Source organism: Nelusetta ayraudi, unplaced genomic scaffold (genome assembly GCF_046127955.1).
Source record: "Nelusetta ayraudi isolate G7.1 ecotype Tasmania unplaced genomic scaffold, CSIRO-AGI_Nayr_v1 ptg000007l, whole genome shotgun sequence".
Taxonomy (NCBI): domain Eukaryota; kingdom Metazoa; phylum Chordata; class Actinopteri; order Tetraodontiformes; family Monacanthidae; genus Nelusetta; species Nelusetta ayraudi.
The window spans coordinates 5,082,501-5,101,524 of record NW_027466057.1 but is presented as its reverse complement, the minus strand read 5'-3'; the positions used below and the strand labels follow the sequence as shown (position 1 = coordinate 5,101,524).

Sequence of the window (19,024 nt, the reverse complement as noted above, 5' to 3'; positions counted from 1 at the left end):
ATCTTGTGTTTGCATATTTTTCATTTGGAACAATTGAAATGCATTTTTATACAGTCATTTGCCATGTCAATGTAAAAAATTCATTGCCACTGCAATCAATGTTGATGTTGGAGAAGTGAAATTGGCACCAAACCCCCAGAACAGCGAAGGTTCTTCATTTAACTCTCATTTCCTCTTAGCGGCCAGCAGGTTTGGAGCAGAAACCTTCACTTTGCCTGGCATGTTTCTGGACAGATCAGCATCCTGGGTTTAAATAGAAAGAAATCGTGTGTGTATACATGTATAGCATCTATTTTAATAGTGAACATATAATTTACAATACTTTTGGCTTGTACAAAACATGTAGGACAAGGCAGGAGAGAAAATTTACTCCCGCGTCATCGCTCTAATGTATACTGAACAGAAATTTTCAGTTTAGCAAAGGACACATTTTCAACTTGACAAAAAGGAAGCTTTACTTTCACAAAAGTGCCTAATAACTTACCTTAACACTACGGTACAGGTCTCTTTCTCTGGCTGAAGTCTCTTTTGCTTTCATAAAGCTCAGAACTGCAGTGCGTGCAGCTAAAAAGAACAGATGGAATGACGATTTTGAAAGCATGGAAATATAAAGCTTTTCCCCTGAATCAGATTTCGACTGTTCTTACCTTTCCCCTTCTTTTGGGCACCAGGCGTCAGTTTCACTTTGTGTCTGTAAAAGGAAACAGAAAGTCGAATGAGCCTCTGCAGGACCTCGCAACTTGTTCATCTCCAGTAAAAAGAGAAGAGAACTGCTGCGCACTTGTAGTTGGAGAGGGCGGTGTACGGAGCGCAGACGGGCACAGCGAACAGCAGCACGTCTTCGGGATGAGGCTGGCCTGACAGAGAGGTGAGCAGGTTCTCTGCTTCCTGGCAACACACAGCAAAACTGGAGTTGACCAACCACATAGGCCATAGGTGTCAAACTCTGGCCGGCGGGCCAAATTTGGACCACAGTGTGCATTATATCCGGCCCGTGAGGCAACACAAAAACAAGACTAGAGCTGCCCTGCTGGTATTATACAGCACATGTACCGCTAATACTACAAATCCCAGAATTCTCTGCTTAAACAGGATGTTCATTGAAGTACTATAACTTAATTGATTTATTGTTGTCATTTTATTTTTAAATTTATTAGTAGCCCGTGGAAAAAGGTTATAGTTTAAATTTAAATCAGAAGGCTTTAAATAAAAAAAGAGGCATACGATCACAGAATGCTGAGAGTGACGCCTACCTCTGCTCCGGGGTTGTCCGGATCGGCGTCATCGTCCTGAAGAGTCAGATGAATAGAGAGCAATCAAGAACAAAGTTGCACCACAAAACAAAGCGGTGCGTCTCTAAACGTGCGTCGCACCTTCTCCTCCTGCTCAGCAGCCGCGCCCTCCTCTGCGTCTTGCCCTCCTCCCGCCTGCTCTGGCTTCTTCGCTGCAGCCTCCGCAGGACGTGGTTTCTGGGGGGGTTTCTGAGGCTGCGGCCTCTTGACCGGCTCGTCCTTTCCCTTCCCCTTCTTGCCTTTCTTCCCCTTGTCCTTCTCCTCCTTGGCAGCGCCGGCCGACTGAAGTGGACAAAGAGACACCCTGAGTCATTTACTCTGTCCGGGCCGCTGTCCATCTGATGGTCTTTCCTCGCGACTCACCCCGAGCAGCTGCATCATCAGCTCTCGGTCCTCTTCATCCTGGTCCTTGTACTTTTCCTTGATCTTCTTCAACTTGTTCTGAGAGGAAAAACAGGCGCGAAACATCAGATCACTACAGCTCAAGAGAAGAAGATTTGTTTTTTGGTAGATTTGTTAACTGGTTAAAAATTATTATATTATTAGACAATTTCTTGTTATTTACAAGGAAGTTGTTCATATAAAATAAAGGAACAACGTCCATGTAATCAGTCATATCTCTGAATAAAAGGTTTTATGCCAACTAGTGGTTAATGACGGGAACTGTGTTTGGTAAATATTACTAGTGGCTCATCGTGGTAATGACAACATGAAACAAGATATTTTTTAGAATGTTTTATAGTTGGATATTTTTCTTCTTCTCTAAAAACCAAGATGCTTTGTGCACACAGTCTAATGCCATGCAAGTCTATGGGGTCAAAAGTCAACTTTGTCCTAGAGACATGGGGCCACTTGCAGGTTCATCGGGATCCCTCAAGACACAGCCACAGGCTAAAAGCCCCATATTTGGGGCCCGGGCATGAAAATTTTCTTCCTCCAAGGTGGGGCGTGACAGAGAAAGTTTGAGAACCACTGGTCTAATCATACCTTTTGTCCTCTCTTGGGTGGCTGCTGAGAGGGGCCTGTTCCACCTTTAGCGGCCTGCTCGACCGCTGATCCACCCGATGAAACCTTCTCGCTCTTCTCCTCAGCGTCAAGCGCTTCCTGCTTCTGTTTCTTCTTCTTTTCTTCTCTGGCGGCAAAGACAGAACGCATACAAAGGATAAATCCACGTTCTGGCCTCTCAGCCTTTGCTCGCACTACTTCCCTTTGGAGGTTCTCTACCTTCTCTGCTTGGCTGTCATGTGCTTCTTCCCCTGCGAGTCTCCGTCAACCTGGAGGGAAAGGAGTGAATCAACATGAGCAACGTTCTCCTGTCTTGACAGCCTCTAGCAGCGTGAAGTTCTAGATAATTACCCGAGCGGCCTCTTCAGTCTTGAAACCAGGGTTCTGAGTTTTCCTAGATAGACACAAGGACAATTTGATGAAGAAATGCTCATTGTTGTTAATTTGTGAAGGAAGCAGTGAGAAAGTCACCTGCTGGGCTGTAAGTGAGAGAGGGAGATTGTTGTGTCTGGGAAGGCAAACTCTTTATCTTCCTCCTCACTCTTCAGCTTCTCCTCCTCTTCCTCTTCTTCCTCTGCACTCCCTTCATCTTCCTCGGCATCTACTTTGCCCTCCTCTGGAATGACAGGAAGCTCCCCGTCGTCATCGGCCTCTGCCTCCGGTTTGTGTTCGCTTTTTGTCTCTTTGTCATCTCCTTCCTCGGCCTGGTCCTCGTTGCTGCTGTCTTCACCTGCAGTGGCCAACAGAGTTGGCAACACCTGAACATTACTGTGTTTGCTGTGCATTCATAGCCGTCCTTCTGCGGTCGCTTACCCATCAGCTCCTCCCCTTCCTCGTTCAACAGCTCGGAGGTGGTGGACGTGACCTCGTCCATGTCCTCCTCCACTGTCTTCACCTTTCTCTCCCCTCGGTGGCGAAAAACACTCTGCTCATCAACCTGCAAAAACCGAAAGTATGGAAAACTTGACTGTGCAAAGCAGACAAAGAGATGAAGAGTCATGTAATAACTGAATAGGACTTTACCTTGAAAAGGAAGCCGAAGCCCATAATCAAATATGAGGGGGGCAAAAAGTTTTTCTTTCCTGGAGAGGAGCAGAACCGATATCCCAAACAGGAGGGAATTGAGACTCAGGTGGGCCAATTGAAGCTACTGTGAGGTAACCATGCCAACTGATGCTAGTGCTAATGCGATAAAGTTAATGTGACATCCATGATGGTGAAAACAGCCAAGTGGTATAAAAGCCAGAGAGCAACACAGACTGCAGCACACACCACAGTACTGTCCGACATTTCTCTTAAGGAATTTTCTATTTGTCTATTGACAGAACATTTGTTTATGGACTTACCTCTGATCATGAAGCTTCCTGTGGTCAGGTATTCCCCAGTGGGAGCAGTCTTAGAAACCTGAGAAAATACAGCAGTAGATTAAACATCTTGTTAGCCAAATTGATGACATTTCTAAAGCAGTTATTTCATACTTTTTTGTTTAATACATATTAGTGTTCATTCATAGTTTTGATGCCTTGAGTGACAATCTACAATGTAAATAGTCATTAAAATGAAAGAAAAAACATTCAATCAGAAGTATGTGTCCAAATCTTTGCCTGGTTGTATAGGAAATCGCAGAATTACAACTATGAGTAAATCATGTTGGCAAATGGCAGAAACTCACCTGATGATGATGAACCCACCAAGCGCTGGTAATGATCTTAGCATCCCATGCGGCGCTGTAACACACCGCCATGGTGCCGGCTTCAGTCAGGGTTCGAGGAGGGATGGGGTCACCTGCAGCACGACAGCAGAGAGGCACCAGTAAGTCAAAGGCCCTCACATGTTTCCACTCCAAGGATTGTAAAGGTTTAGAGAGAGCAAAGCGACAACCTGACGGGTTTTTAATGACACAACTGGTTGCTCCGTGGAGGTCGGCGTGCACGTAGACATCACCTGGCAGGGGGGAGAGCGCACGTGTTCAATTGGGCACCGAGACGAGCGAGGAGCAAGTGAGCCAATGGGTGGATTTTGTTACCAGCTCTGAGGTAGCGCTTGACAATCATCTCATTCTGCTGCTGGTCCCTTCCTGCAATGACTAGATAATTCTCTGAGCTGATGAACCACAGGAACTTCTCAAACCTGGTGGCGGAGGAGTCACAAAATAAAGGTTATTTGTTAATAAAACTTTGATGAAAATTGTGAGTTATTGTCCAGTGCGTTTCGCTGGTGAGCCTTACCAGTAGACCTTCCTGGCTTTCTGGATGGTCGTCACAGTCTGAACCTCTTTTAGTGTTTTCTGAGTTTTCTTCTCGGCAGATTTCATGGCCTAGAAGAGCAAAGAGCACAGAGTGACAGTTACTGGGGATAGGATGCACCTTCACATGATACATAAGACCGTTCAAACCTTATCTGCCGCTTCAATGGTTTTGTGTTCCTTCTTTTCGGCGCTGCGTTTGTTGTCATAGTATCTGAAAGAGCGCACAACGATTATGCTGATGAGCAAAGAGTCTGACTATGAGTATAAGCATGATGCAGAACAACTACTAGTGAACCTACTTTTTAGCGTTGGCATATGCCGAAAGGCCCAGATCCACATCCACTAACATTGGCTTGTTCTTGTCTAGTTTCTTGCTCTGTCCTTTGTTCTTGTTTTTCTTCCCTTTCTCCTCAATCACATGCTGTTTCTCCTCTTCTCCTTGGTCTTCCTCAGAGATAAATGGATTTCTAGAGGAAAAATAAAACACAAGGCCAAGTGTACATAACACAAGCAGGTTTTTCCCCCCTGGAATGTATCAGACGTGACAGCAGAAGTGGTCTCACTTTAGGAGCATGGTGATATGGTTGGTCTGCAGCTTCAGATCTTTGATGGCACAAGCCACAGGGTCTCCAGCAGCCTGGGCCTCTTTGACGATAATTCCAATCTCAGTCCAGTCCACCTGATTGGCCAGTGCACTGCGTACCACCTGCAGTGCCCTCTCCACCACAGGTAAGTTCATCTCAACCAGTTCTCCCTTTATTCGATCCACCTCCTGCGACATGTGGGGAAAACTTTGTTACACGTGCGTTTCAGATGTATCGAAACAAACTCACAGGGTTTACTTTGTGTCGAGAATTGACTTGCTGCAAAACCACTGAAAGTCTTGACCTGTGCTTGGTGCAGAGCCTCCAGTCTCTGTTCATGGTCCCTCTTGACATTTTCCAATTTTTTCATAGCATGTTTCTCCTGCTGCAACGCCTTCACGTCAAGTTTCTGACTTTCCATCTTGGAATAGAACTCATCCACTGCCTGAGCACAAGGGTCAACAGTATTCACAATATAATCCTCCAAAGAGATGAATGAGTTTATTACAGTGCTGTAGTGTACTGCTCCACTACTACTACTACTACTACTAACACTACTACGAGGAAAGTTGGATAACAAAAATATCAGAAAAGTGGTAAAATATGGTACCTTTATAAATATTGGACCTTTGTAAAACAATATTTTGCCCTATTAAAGACAAACGGCTGCCGTGTTGAGAATACCTTGTCAAAAGTTTCAAACTCCAGATAAGGACTTTTTGCATGCGGTGCAAATAGGAAAGGGTGGAATTCATCATATCTAAAAAGAAGGAATAATTCATTAAAGGGTCATCAAGATAATAATAAAAAAAGGTTTTTGTTTTCACAATAATGACAAAGTGTAACTTAAGAAAGTGGACATACGTGAGCAATTCTTCACTTGGAGCACCAGGATTTACATTTGGCTTCTTCTCCCTCTTTTGAATAATGTAGCCCTAAAATTAAACAGAGCACACTTTGTTGCAATACCGCCATTCTGGTAATATCATAAGTATTCCACATATTCAGTCTATGGATACATTGATCTTAAATATCTTACTTTGCCATCAAATTTTTCAGTTTTCTCCATGTATGTTTCTGCGATCTTCAAGGCTTCAAGGATTTTGGGTGCAACTAAAACAGCAAGCAAGCTTGAACAGTTAACGTGAATGAATAATAGATACTGGTTTACTCATAACAAATATATCTGTGAATATTATTGCATTAAAGTGTTTTCACTGTACCTTGGCCAACATCAGAATCAACTTTCATAGAACCCGACAGCCCAACCTCCATCAAACTGTGTTCAATGAGAGTAGCTCCAAAAGCTGGTTGGACACAATCAAAACACAGCCAGGTTTAGCAGAGCGCATTTAAACTCTCACAGGGACTTAACAATGCAGAACGTGGTGCATTCCTACTTACGAAGGTGAGGGTTCAGAACTCTTTTCACCTGATCCCCATTCTCTGCTGCGCAGAGAATTTCACTGAGTCTGCATTCAGAAACAAGGACACAGATGAATTCATTTGGTAGTACTGTCAATTATTTATGATAGATTTCTGTTTGGTAAACAAGCTTAACATGGCACAAAGACGCACCTCTCTAAACTGAGGAGAGGTTCAGGAGGTCGCGCGTTCTCCACAGGGTAGCGCTCTCGCACAGCTATCTTAACATCCTCGGCCTCTGCTGTGCGAAAGCGCAGCAGATTCAGGATGGTGTACTCGTGGTCCGCAAGAATGACGTTGCCCTGCATGTGGACACATGATTAGATACACACAAACACACTGGCATTTGGTCACTGCAGCACAGCATAGCATTTACAGACACATCTCTTTCTCACCCTGTCATACAGTTCAACTATCAAGTGGTAGGCGGCCTCATCAGAACCAAACTGGAAGTCAACAATCCTGTCCATCCCGAGCTGCTTGACGTGAGTTAGGCGTCGTGTTTTCAGATGTTTCCGACACTGCAGTAAAAAGTTTGAATATTCTGTGTCATCACATCGCATAAAAAAACATACATATAATGCAACATTCTACAGTATTGTAAAATGATGCAGTCTTGAACATTAGATATGGCAAAGCCATGGCCTAGTTCAGTAAGCAACACTGTATTCTTACTTTCATCGCAAAGCCAGACGGCATCATGTTTTTGGGCCATTCAAAGTCTGTGGAGTGAATGCGAGTCCCAGATTCTATCAACAGCACCGCTTTGCTGTCTGGCCTGAGGAAGTGACATAAATCATGGATTATATGGAGGGAAGGGAACTGAAACATGTATATGTATATGTGTGTGTTATGACATATTCATTTGTGTGTGTGCACTATAAAAGAGTAAGCTCCTCTAATGCTCTAAAGTATATTATTAAACAACTTGTAGAACTAATACAACCATAATATTGCTGCAATACCAAATGCTGGGCAATAACTCTAATTCCAATACAAAAATTAATAATGGTACATTTTGCATAAAACCTATAATACCATCATAATATACTAATACAGAAATTTACACAAAATAAAATCTTAGATCTTAACCACTAAAACCTGATGCAAAGTCCTGTGTTATGCAGTGCATTTCTTATATAAAATTGAGGTCACCTGTCACATGACAGCCAATTTTAGCCATTTAAGAAGAAAAAGAAACAGCCCAATAGGAAACAGAGGAAGCACACAAATGGTGTGTCTAAAATGGTAAAGCGTAGTCACGACCTTCGGCACACTGTGACAAAAAAACACAAGGTGCAAATAAAGGTAACAACTCATGTTCAGGAAGCAAGTTTTCGAACTGTTCTTACTTTTGTAGGCGGATGAGATACGTCTTGTTGTCAATGTCATAGACGTTGTATACTCTCATGCCCATGTAGCTGTAGGATAAAATTAAAAAAACTTTAATGAATGACAAGTCAGCATCTGTTTACATACCAACACGGTGCACTAGTTAGTTAGCTTAGCAGCTAGGCTAGAGCTAGTAACACCTACTTGGCATTTATCTCGGCAATAACTGCCCGTATATCCAACGTTGTGTATCTCGTCTTCATGGTTGCAGACTCGTTTGTTGCGATTAATTATTAGAGAACATTGGGCAAGTAAAACTTATGTATCATGCTAAACTGGCCAGGAAGTCCATGGACAACACGCAAGGCAGAGCTTTACGGCATGCGCACTGGCGATGTTCGTACGGAAGCCTGTGAGGATCAAAACGGAGCTGGTCCACGCCTTTTCGACACGTTTGAAGATTGCGCTGCTTGTGAATGAGATGCTCTCATGCCCGGTAACCTATATGATCTGACTTGAACGCCGTGCTCCACCCGTCGCTCTCATACCTGGCTCATGGTCGACTCTGAGGAAGTTCGTGTGCACTAATGTTGCACTATTCAAACTGGCTCATTGGCGTGAAAAACAGGGCAAGTCTTCGAAATGCGTCCAAAACACCACCCAGCCCCGACTGTAACAATAGAGGAAAGACTGTGGACGTGCAGAATAACAACCCGCTGCCCAGTAAAAAGACTGCCGCGTTCGCGGTTACCAACCACCTCTTGGTGAAAGGTAAGACGGTGCAATGTACGCAGCGGTTAAAATACATCGCCGCGTCAAAATATTAGGGCCCACAAAAAAAAAAAAAAAAAAAAAAAAAATTTTTTTTATACATATCCGTTTTTAGCATCCGACCCCCTTTTGCCGTATGTACAGTATCATCTACTTTACAAATGTACTAATAAATTGTCGAGCCGGTTTGGGTGCGCTAAAGTCAAGCTTGCCGCGAGTTTCCCGTCAGCTCCTCGGGTCAGAGAGGAGGGCGAAGGCGTGCTCCGTTACCAAGGCGACGGTCAGCGAAAGGGCTCGCTAGCTGACTGGAGGCGCTAGGCTAGCGCCGAATAGACGAGTGCTTTACGGGAACAACTAAGATTTTTTTTTTTTTTTTTTTTTGCAAATGCTTTGTTAAAATGTACAGGGAAATATGTGTTGTGGACGCTGCACCCACATACGGTGGTTAGGAATCGGAGGGATGCATTGTAAGTTGCCGTATACGGCGGACGTGGGGAGGGCAGAACCGTGGCACCACTGGCAGGAAGGAGGTCGCGGAGGTTTCTCAAACTCTGTTTATGTGCCTGGTAGCTGGACTGTTTTTCGTGCTGGTAATCTAAAAAACAAAAACAAAAACAACAGACTTAGATTATAGATATTTTTCTTTTCAGTGACTAAATCTAGTTATTAGTGCTGGTCAAGCCCGTGGGGAATTATTTTTGATGCTCATCTGAATTTCTTTTTAATGATAATGGCAAATAGGTTAATATATATATATGCTGTTCTTATTGTGAACATAGTGCACCCGACTATTTAACTTTGTGTTTATCATCTAATTCGCATGATATTTTTTGTAGTTATTAACTCTTAAAAAAAACCACGATAAACTCAGTGTTGTTATTATGGACTGAGCCCAAGTAATAGATCAGCTATAGAATAGAGCAGGTCAACACCACTTTGAGATACTTTATCATTTTTCCTGTAACTGCATTATGATAATTGAGTAGAATATAAATTTATGGCAGTGTAATTTCAGGACTTCTGGTATTGAATTGTAATCTCTATTATTCTGTCTTTTCAGTTACACTACTACAGAAATTCGTAATTTTCTCTTACATAGGTGTTTGCCTTTACTGTCCAGGTTATAAAGTCATCAAGAAAATTGGAGAAGGCACCTTTTCAGAGGTGCTGAAAACACAGAGCCTGAAAGATGGAAAGTTTTATGCATGTAAAACTATGAAGCAGACAATTAACAGGTACGTTATTTTCCAAATAATTGTTGACTAGTGTGGAGGAAGTCTGCAACAAGATTGGCTGTTGTTTACAAAGCCAATAGACTTCTGAAACATGAAACAGCAGCCTGACACCCTATTTGAACTGCCTTGTCTTTGACCTTGTGGCGATGGGATTACAATAGACGTCTTGCTTGAAAAATAAGCTGCCTGACCACTGGTTGACATGACCGTGAGAAATGCAATGTTTCGCCCACACAGGAAAAATAAAAAATAAAAAACGACGTTTCTAGTTTCCTTTGAAAAATCTTTTTAAGACAGTTTTTTTTAAATCGATTTTTTAAATCGAAGATCTTAACTTAACAATTCAATACACAGTCTCACAACATATTGATGTTATAACTTAACACCTTCTTGTTGAATGAAATGTGTCATGAAGTCTGGAACAAGCCAACAACCTGCGGGAAGTGCAGGCCATGAAGAGACTGAGTCCACATGCGAATATCATCCAGTTACACGAGCTCATTTTGTGAGTATTGAAGTGTTGCTTGTTGTGAAGCTGCTGCGCTGCATAAAGCTTGTTGTAATCATGACACGTGACGTTTCAGCGACAAAGAAACTGGCACGGTGTCTTTAATTTGTGAGCTGATGGAGATGAACATCTATGAATTCATACAAAGTAGGTGTCTGCAATGACTTGAATACTTTTCAAAAAAAACAAAAAACTTTATTTATTCGTTTTCATCATTTTCAGAACAATGACTTGCATACTTTAATAAAGTTGAAGACACATGTATTAAGGGTAAAATGACTGAGGACTCTGTGTTTTAGCAAGGACTGACTTAAATGAATTCTGTCTAGGACGAAAAACACCCCTGCCTGACCACATCATAAGGAACTACATGTACCAGCTTTGCAAGTCACTCCAACACATGCACAGGTAGTGATTAAAATAATTTTGATGAGTACAACCAATAATAATAATTTAAAAAAAAAAGATGCTTTCTGATGTCGTTTTTCATATATGCTTTCGTTCCTCCCAAACTCCACAGCTGCGGGATCTTTCATCGAGACGTGAAACCAGAAAACATTCTAATCAAAGTGAGTGATACGTCACTGTGCTCGTTTTCTCTTTTGAAATGCAACAGTGTCCATGTCAAAGAGACGCAGAAAACCTTTTTTCTTCTTTTTTAAAATTTTTAAATTATTTACTTACATTACAGCATAACAGTCTGAAGCTTGGCGACTTTGGCTCGTGTCGGAGCGTGTACTCCAAGCCTCCTCACACGGAGTACATCTCCACACGCTGGTACAGAGCCCCGGAGTGCCTCCTGACTGACGGCTACTACAGCTTCAAGATGGACATGTGGAGCACAGGTTGTGTCTTCTATGAGATCATGAGGTAGGTTTTGTATTAGATGGACGAGGCATTTCCACGCTCGGTCGGAGGCCAAAAAAGGTTTCTCATATTTAACTCATTTCCCACACAGTTTTTTTCACATCTCAATTTCCTCACATTGAAAACACAAAAACATATATCATATGTTAAATTTAAAAGGAAATGTTAAATGTAAATACTAACTATAAATGTTAAATCTAAATTTTAATCTAATTGTTAAGAACATGTGCATTTTACAACGTAAACCACAACCATTTTGCAGGTGAAAAGAAAACACCCCTTTCAGCGACTGCAGCTTTGCCCACATCAGTGCTTGATCAAAAAAACAAAATAATCAGAATGGCCAGTGGGTGGCATTCTTTTGGTTGGTTGCGCTCCGTCTTGTACTCAATCAACAGATGGGTGACTGTCCTTTTGTGAGTTCCCTCCAAATTAGGCGGTTATTCTCCTTCAGTATACCAACGTAGAATTTACATCTAGATTTCAGACTTAAAGTAACAGTTACATTTAAATTTCACATCTGATATATTTTGGTGTTTTAAATGTGAGGAAAATGAGCCATGTGTAAGAAAAATGTCCAGGAAATGAGCTTTAAAAAAATTATGCAAAATGTTCCTTTGATATAAGGTAGAAATATGTAGTTGAACTTTTACATCGAGCTCTCCTTACATAAGGACTGTCCAACGAATTAAAATGAAAAGAAAGCCCACATTTGGCTTTCACCGTTTTGCGTGCGTTCATCCCATCTGCCCCAGCAGCAGCCGTTAACAGCTGTCAGACAGATAACTGTGTAAACAGCTTTGTGGCTGCAGTCCGTTCTTCTAATCCCCCTCTTTCAGTTTGAACCCGCTCTTCCCCGGAGCCAATGAGCTGGACCAGGTGTCCAAGATCCACGACGTGCTGGGGACCCCTGACCAAAGCGTCCTCCAGAAATTCAAGCAGTGGGTTCTTCAATATCCTCCCCCTGTCACAGAAGCTAGATTGTGTGCTGTGTTTGGCCATGCAAAGCAAGCAAGCAAGCGAGCGAGCGGTCTCGTCTCTATCGCCGGCAGGTCGAGAGCCATGCATTTCAACTTCCCTCCGAAAAAGGGCAGCGGCATCTCCAGGCTGATCCCGAGCTGCCCGGCCCCGGCGCTGTCTCTGCTCTACCAGATGCTCGCCTACGACCCAGACGAGCGCATCACCGCGGAGACAGCGCTGCGGCACACGTACTTTAGGGAAATCAGGTGCTACATGCAAATAAGGCAGAAGAAGAAAAACAACTTTCAAAGATAATTTGCATCGACTGGAATGTGTCATCCTCGCACTGTTTGCTTGCAGACTGGCGGAAAGGAAAGCGGAGTCTTTCCACCGGCTCTCCAGCACCGTGGACTGTCTAGAGACGAGTGGCCTGCACACATCCCTGGACCAAATCTGGCGGCCGGCCCGGATCGGCAAACAGCTGAGGGGCAGACACACAAGGCAGACGCCCTTAATAAGCGTGAGTACAATTTCCAGGGAGGCAAAAAACCTTGCCAGAGTAAACTCCACTCAATACAGCCCCTAACCAAAGCTTGCTTTTGCACCGGCCAGCACGCAGCGGAGGCCGTCGCCCGGCGGAACGTCCGACGCTGCCAGGCAGAGCTGCCCAAGCTGAACCTTGTGGCACCGGAACCGGCACCACACATCTCCCTGACCCCAGCCTGCACCGTGCCCACGCTGAGCCTCGGCCACCGGGGCACGCTGCCAGCCATCGCGTCCAAAAAGTGGCAGTCGCGGCGGCCGGGCCAGGTGAACACACACAATCCAAATAACTGAACAAACCGGCATTTAGTGTTTCCCGTTAAAACAGACGGATGGAAAAAAACAGGAAGAGGTCACGTTTACAGAACAGATGTTTACGCACCGCCTCGGTTTTCACTTTTAATGACGTTCCTCCCTCCACAGCCCCAGGATGAGTCGCATCACGCAGCTCTCAAGACGTGCCACATGCCACCGCTGGATAGGAAACCTGGAAGATACTGAAAGATAACAAACAAACAAAAAACAACTCTTCCAACATCAAAAAAAAAAAAAAAAGGAAAACAAATCTCCCAGAACAGGACAGACCTGATATACAGAGCGTTAAGGCCGAGGTGTTTCGACAGGCCTGATGTTGAAGTTTAAACACCGACACAAAGGTCCAATGAAAACCATGGAGGTGTTTCGCTCTCGCAGTTCAACTGGGATTGTTTAGTTGCACGGACCAGTTTCATCCCACCTGGTCAGGTGTTGTGCATGTTTACAGCTGCTTTTGGTAATTCTTCCTCTGTCTAGGCATAACTAACTACATGAGCAATAACATGTTTAAAACTGAGCAGCTGTTTCCCAAGTGACTCATCTGTTATTTGGTCTTTTTAACCGCAAATGGCGTAAAAAAAAAAAAATAAAATAAAAAACTTTGAATATGAATATGAACAGCAGAGGTACTGATTTTTGTGCAATGATATCACATGCTGTAATAGTGATGTAATAAGGGAGGTCCACCTAGTGGTTAGTCAAGTTCCTGGCATTGCATAGTTTCTTTCTGTCTAGGACACAAAAATATCTGACAATATCTACATTTAAATACAGAATTTGCCATTAATATTTCGAGAATTCCTGAATCATTAATGAAAAATTGTGTCTCACAATAAATGTGAGGAAAAGAAATGGTTTGATTGTGTTGTCTTCTTTCATTTTTGAAGAAAGAAACCGTCGATGGAAAAGCAGGACAGTTTGACGCCAAAGTTCTCCTTGAGGAACTGACATGGAGGCACAATTAATATAGTTATTAATTCACCCAATGTAAATCATCTGTGATCAGCTAACGTTTGACTCTGAACTGATTTCTTCCTCTGGATTGTGCAGCGGTTGTGCTGTACATGTTAAGCTGCAGTGGAAAGACCTGACTCTTCTTCCAAACATGGAACACAGGACGCCTCGCGCACACAATGACGTTGTAAGCAAACAGACAGGAAGTCAAACAACCGAGGGGGAAAATATTATACATTTAAAGTCAATGTGCTTCCTGACAGAACAGAACAGAGGGTTGTTTTTGAAAAAAACATATAAATCCGATGAGACTGTATGTATGAAATTCTTCATGTGGCTTATTTAAAATGCAGAGAAATCTGCAGCATAATACCATAACAAACAGCCACAACTTCAGGTGCATTTCCTACTTAAAGTGTGTTTTCTTGATCATGAAAACAGTGCGTGTGACAAAAGAAGAGCAGAAAACAGTGTATTCAAGATTATTTTAATATTATTAATATGTATATTTAGGCTTTAGAAATATAACTATCAATGACAAAACTTCCACTGGAATAATGGTAGTTTGCTGAGGCCCCCATCAAATCAATTAATTACAATATACACAGTATGATACAGAGCAGATTTGAATCTGAAATAATATTAAAATAAATGCTCAATAGATAAAGGTTTTAATAGTTGTTTTTTTTTAATCATTTTTCTTCACCTACTGTATTAGCCATCTGTGAGTTCTGAGCACACCCAAAAATGTAAAGCCATTTTCTTCTAATAAACTAATTTAAGTGCAAACATTTTTTTTTCTTTAAAAAGACTATGATTGCAGCATCCAGCTTTATAGATTCAGATTTCAAGACTGAGGATGTTAAAGCCGAGTGCAGCAAGGCAGTCCTCAAACCTCTTTTTTTTTTTTTTTTCTTCCATTAGAGTAGTTATAAAAACAAAATAAGTAACAAAAATCAGTGCAAAGTCATAATGGAGAGATTATACTCAAGAAAAAGACAGAAGTGGTGGGTGACTGCGAATGGATGCCAAATTTTTCAGATGCTCACACGCTTGGTCATTAAGGGATAGTTCAGCCAAAAGCCATAGTTCTTGTAGTAACCCTGAGCAAAGATCGGGCCACACCACAAAGTAAAAAAAACATAAAAAAAATAAAATAAAAAAAAAGATAACCGGGGTACACACATATTATGACAATTAATTGAGCTATCCCTTCAATGTCAAGCCACAGTTGTTTGGTTTGCATCTAACAAAAGCCGAGCTTTTATTCAGAGTGGTGGGGGGGACAACAGTCTGATCTGACCTGATACCAAACACATATCTTTTTTAAAACTCTAAAATGTATTAAAACTCCAGAGAGCCGTAGTACATGAGCGCAAAAAAAAAAAAAAAAAGATCACAATCGCGCCACACCTGCTTTTGCTTCATTCCTCCACTAGGCTGAGTGAGTGAGAAACGCAAAGAACAGAAAAGCCGTCAAAAAAACAGAAGAAAAAAAAGCAAAAAAGATCAGGTCAAGGCAAGGCAAGGCAAGGCGGGGTGGGTCGGGGAGGGGGAAAGAGGAGAGGGGTATCAAAGTAAAGGAAAACTTGCAATGCTTGCAGGGTGAAGAGCAGCATCAGACTCTGGGTTGCAGGGTTTCTTTAGCAGCAGAAATATTGTGGCTATACTACTGTTCCACTGGGAGAGCTGGCTTGGTTTTGGGATGACAATAAACCCTGGAAAAAGGAAAACAAGGAGATTTGCATTGGGAAAGTTCACATACTGTAAGCAAAAAAAAAGAAAAAAGAAAAGGAAGAAAGGAAAAAAAAATAGAGACAAAAACACGAACAAAAAAAAGAAAATCAAGAAAATCAAGCGACAAACAGCTCATTAAAACTTAGCCTCTAGCAGCCTCTGCACAAATCACAGTCCGAAGCGTCTGAGCCAGAGACTGTCGACCAAAGTCACAGTGGGCGACGGGTTTTTACAGTGTAACAACTACTGATGTCTTTGAGAGGTTTGCTTGATCAAGGCACTTCTGATTTCCATGGCCAAATCTCACTTTTTCCTTTCTCCTTTTGACTGGGCAAACTTTTACCAGCACGTTCTGGCACTTATTGCACGCTCTTTAACCATAAAAAAATAAATTCTTTATGATTACAAAACACTCGTATTGCAGCTTGAATTCAGGTCGAAGGGATTCAATTTATACCTCTCCATTAACCCCCACAAAAATCCCCCCCCCCCGGTCGGGTCGTCCCGACACCGATTGTGTTCATGCTTCTAAGCAGACTCTTGTGGTGAAATCTGAGGGTACGTTTGCTTTTTGCTACGGCTAAATGTCTGAACGTCATTGACCGCAACCTTCTCACCAAAATAACCAGCCCTCACACTTGACTGCATTCCAAATTGAGAGTGTCGTGTGCCTCGTTCTGACAAAATCTCTCAAGACACGCAGACAAAAGGGGAAGTAAAGAGGGAGCGTACATATTTTAAGGTGTTAGCTGGAGGGGAAAACTGCGCAGCTTCCTCCGGGGGAAAAATTCTGAGCCGCTGGCATCAAAGCTGAAATGTGAGCGTGTATGCAAATGAGCTCTCAGCTATGCATTGTGGGATGATTTATGATGAACCAATGAACACACTTCATACGGATTAATGTCTTTTCTCCCCCGCCCCCCCGCCCGCTCACAGGTCTACACAGGAAAAATCCTTCTTATCAGAACGTGTTAGGAAACCAGACTGGAATATTTTCATAGCGATGGTTATATTGGAAACTTAAGCATAAACGGGACGAACAGATTCCGATGCAGCCCGTCTACCTGCGGCGGAGACGATCCGACTACAAAAGCGACAAAATGTCTCACTCAAATATCTATAGCTGATTTTTCAATTTATAGCCAGAGCTCGTCTTGATTTTTTTCTTACTTGCGTGCGGCCCCTAATAGTTATAGCGCGGCGACGAATCGACAGATGCAACGCGTCTCTTCCGACCTCCCCCAACATTTTCCTACGTTAAAAAGAACTTACCACTTTGCCTGGCCTCGCCCATGTGCAAATAAATCCCTCCTGACAAGCAGTCACTAAACAGTCCTCTAAAAATATGAGTACAGTCAGTCTCTCGTGTGCTATCTTTTTACAGATGAGGGGCTCCAGGAGGGGCACGTCCTCCATGCGCGGACACAGCAGCGTGCCCAGAGTCTTGGCCGGGTCCGTTTTGTTTTTGGTCAGCAGGTTGAGCTTGTCGCTGCTCTTGCTGCTGATGTGGCCCATGCTGTGGTTGCGCTTGTGGTCCTTCTCGTGGTGGCGCTCCTTGCGGTCGTGGAGCGACAGCGTGGCGAACTTGCTCACGCCCGTGGCGATGGCGCTGTCCATGATGCCGCCGCCGCCGCTCTTGTTGTTGGTGCTGTTCGCCGTCGGCGTCGTGGTGGTGGTGGCGGTGGCGGCGGTGGTGGTGGCGTTGCCGGCCGAGTGCGGCAGGCTGTTGGAGCGCGGCAGCGTGGCGGAGAGCGAGTTGACGGCGGGCACGTTGCCGCCGCTGTTTCCGTTCGTAGCGTTACTGGAGGCGTTGGTGATGATGGTGGCGCCGCCACCGCCCCCGGCGGGCGGGCTGGTGGCGTTCATCACGTTCGTGTGCGTCCGTGTCCGCGAGAGGGGCAGGTGGGGGAAGAGGATGTCCTCGGTGAGGTCCCACAGGCAGAGCTGCGTGTCCTGGCCCACCGAGCCGAACCGGTACGTGACGCTGACGGGCCGGCTGTCAGTCGAGTTTCGCTTGGAAAGGCGGGACTGCGTGCTGTTGGCGCGGTCGCGCCCGAAGTGGATCATCTGGTCCTGGAACTCCTCGTCGCTGCCGCTGAACTCCATGGGGTCGCTCTCCTCCACGCTGGTGGTGTAGTGGTCGAACGCCACCACGCTCACCCACGACTTGTGGCCGTGGCCGCGGGCGATGACCCGGCAGTCCAGGAAGGACCACACCGTCACCAGGTCGTCCTCGCCACCCGCCACGATGTACTTGCCGTCGGGGCTCCAGCACACGCACAGCAGGCCGCCGAAGTAGCTCTTCATGGTGCCGTGGAGCTCCACCGCGTCGAAGTTGAAGACTCGCAGGAAGCCGTCCTGGCTGACGCACGCCAGGAATTTGCCGTCGGGCGAGAAGGCAAACTCGTTGAGGGCGCCCTCGCCCACCGTCCATTTCAGGAGAGGGTTCCGCGTGGATTTGCTCTTACAGGTGTGCACCGAGTAGTTCTCCCCCTGTTTGAGCAGCTGGTAGTGAGGCGCCGTGGTGCCGCACGTGTGCTCTACGTTGTACAGGTACATGTTTCCGCTGGAGTGGGAGACCAGGAACAGGCTCTCGGAGCCCGGCACCCATTTCACGCACGTCACTCGCGACTTGTCTATTAGCCTCTGGCGGGTGGACCAAGCAAATGAGAGCCAAAAGAGGGGGCAGTGGGGGAGGAGAAAGGGACGTTAGAAGGATGCCATCACTAAATTGATGCCTTACGCAACACTTTGTTATTCTGAAGGGGAAAAAAAACAAAACAATTACCTCCTCGTTGAACAGCTTGCTCGTCTCTTTCTTGATGGGATCGATGAGCTGCACCTGTCCGGCCGAGAAACCCACCAGCAGGGACACGCTCTCTGCGGTGGCCGTGAGGTGGTTGAAGTCATGACACGTCGGCTGCGTCCCCTTGTAAATGCGCTTGTCTATGGGCTTGCTCAGGTCGGCAGCCTGGAAGGAAAAAGTGCCATTACTGTTATAGCACCCACTGAGAGTTTGACCATTTGAATTAAGACAAATATGTTTTTGTCTTTCAGTGTTTTTTCTTCCAGATGAAACTTACTGTGAAGCAGTTAACTAGACAGCTTCAGCATATAGACTGTGGATATTGCAAGAGAAAACCCTACTAATTGTTAATTATTTACAGTTCACACTAGTTACAGAATGGAAAGTGTGCATCTGTAAGATGATGAATGTGTGTGGTTTCTCTATGACTGGCAGATATGCT

General features: G+C 44.3%; 3 protein-coding genes across 8 annotated transcripts in view; 1 reads left to right on the top strand and 2 right to left on the bottom strand.

Moving 5' to 3' along the window:
• Positions 1-3: 3 nt before the first annotated feature.
• On the bottom strand, positions 4-8,440 carry nemf (nuclear export mediator factor). Its single transcript, XM_076018033.1, has 32 exons — positions 8,091-8,440; positions 7,907-7,975; positions 7,230-7,332; positions 6,950-7,075; positions 6,708-6,856; positions 6,534-6,601; positions 6,353-6,436; positions 6,169-6,242; positions 5,994-6,064; positions 5,814-5,889; positions 5,434-5,574; positions 5,109-5,317; positions 4,845-5,012; positions 4,693-4,756; positions 4,526-4,614; positions 4,324-4,427; positions 4,179-4,241; positions 3,970-4,082; positions 3,644-3,701; positions 3,321-3,379; positions 3,111-3,234; positions 2,769-3,027; positions 2,649-2,691; positions 2,517-2,566; positions 2,280-2,424; positions 1,656-1,733; positions 1,374-1,574; positions 1,254-1,289; positions 782-888; positions 648-691; positions 485-564; positions 4-243 (listed from the first exon to the last, which is right to left on the bottom strand). The coding sequence occupies exons 1-32, from the start codon at positions 8,147-8,149 to the stop codon at positions 166-168; spliced, it is 3,192 nt and encodes a 1,063-aa protein (XP_075874148.1). The 5' UTR covers positions 8,150-8,440; the 3' UTR covers positions 4-165.
• Positions 8,352-13,331, top strand: mok (MOK protein kinase). Of its 6 annotated transcripts, none has more exons than XM_076018038.1 (12): positions 8,352-8,657; positions 9,778-9,892; positions 10,308-10,397; positions 10,477-10,547; positions 10,730-10,808; positions 10,921-10,969; positions 11,092-11,270; positions 12,107-12,208; positions 12,320-12,493; positions 12,588-12,747; positions 12,840-13,037; positions 13,194-13,331. In XM_076018038.1, exons 1-12 carry the CDS (start codon positions 8,474-8,476, stop codon positions 13,269-13,271), a joined length of 1,479 nt encoding a protein of 492 aa, XP_075874153.1. In that variant the 5' UTR covers positions 8,352-8,473; the 3' UTR covers positions 13,272-13,331. The 6 variants fall into 6 exon arrangements, with proteins under 6 accessions (XP_075874153.1, XP_075874151.1, XP_075874152.1 ...); XM_076018036.1 differs by having other exon boundaries at positions 10,700-10,808; XM_076018037.1 differs by having other exon boundaries at positions 9,757-9,892.
• Positions 13,332-14,512: 1,181 nt separating this feature from the next.
• wdr20a (WD repeat domain 20a) overlaps positions 14,513-19,024 on the bottom strand; it is a 6,255-nt gene continuing 1,743 nt past the window's right edge. The window contains exons 2-4 of the mRNA XM_076018034.1: positions 18,565-18,747; positions 17,049-18,422; positions 14,513-15,757 (exon numbers count right to left, since the gene is read on the bottom strand). Coding sequence (XP_075874149.1) covers positions 15,704-15,757; positions 17,049-18,422; positions 18,565-18,747 — 1,611 coding nt within the window. The 3' untranslated portion in view covers positions 14,513-15,703. The remainder of the gene's footprint in view (positions 15,758-17,048; positions 18,423-18,564; positions 18,748-19,024) is intronic.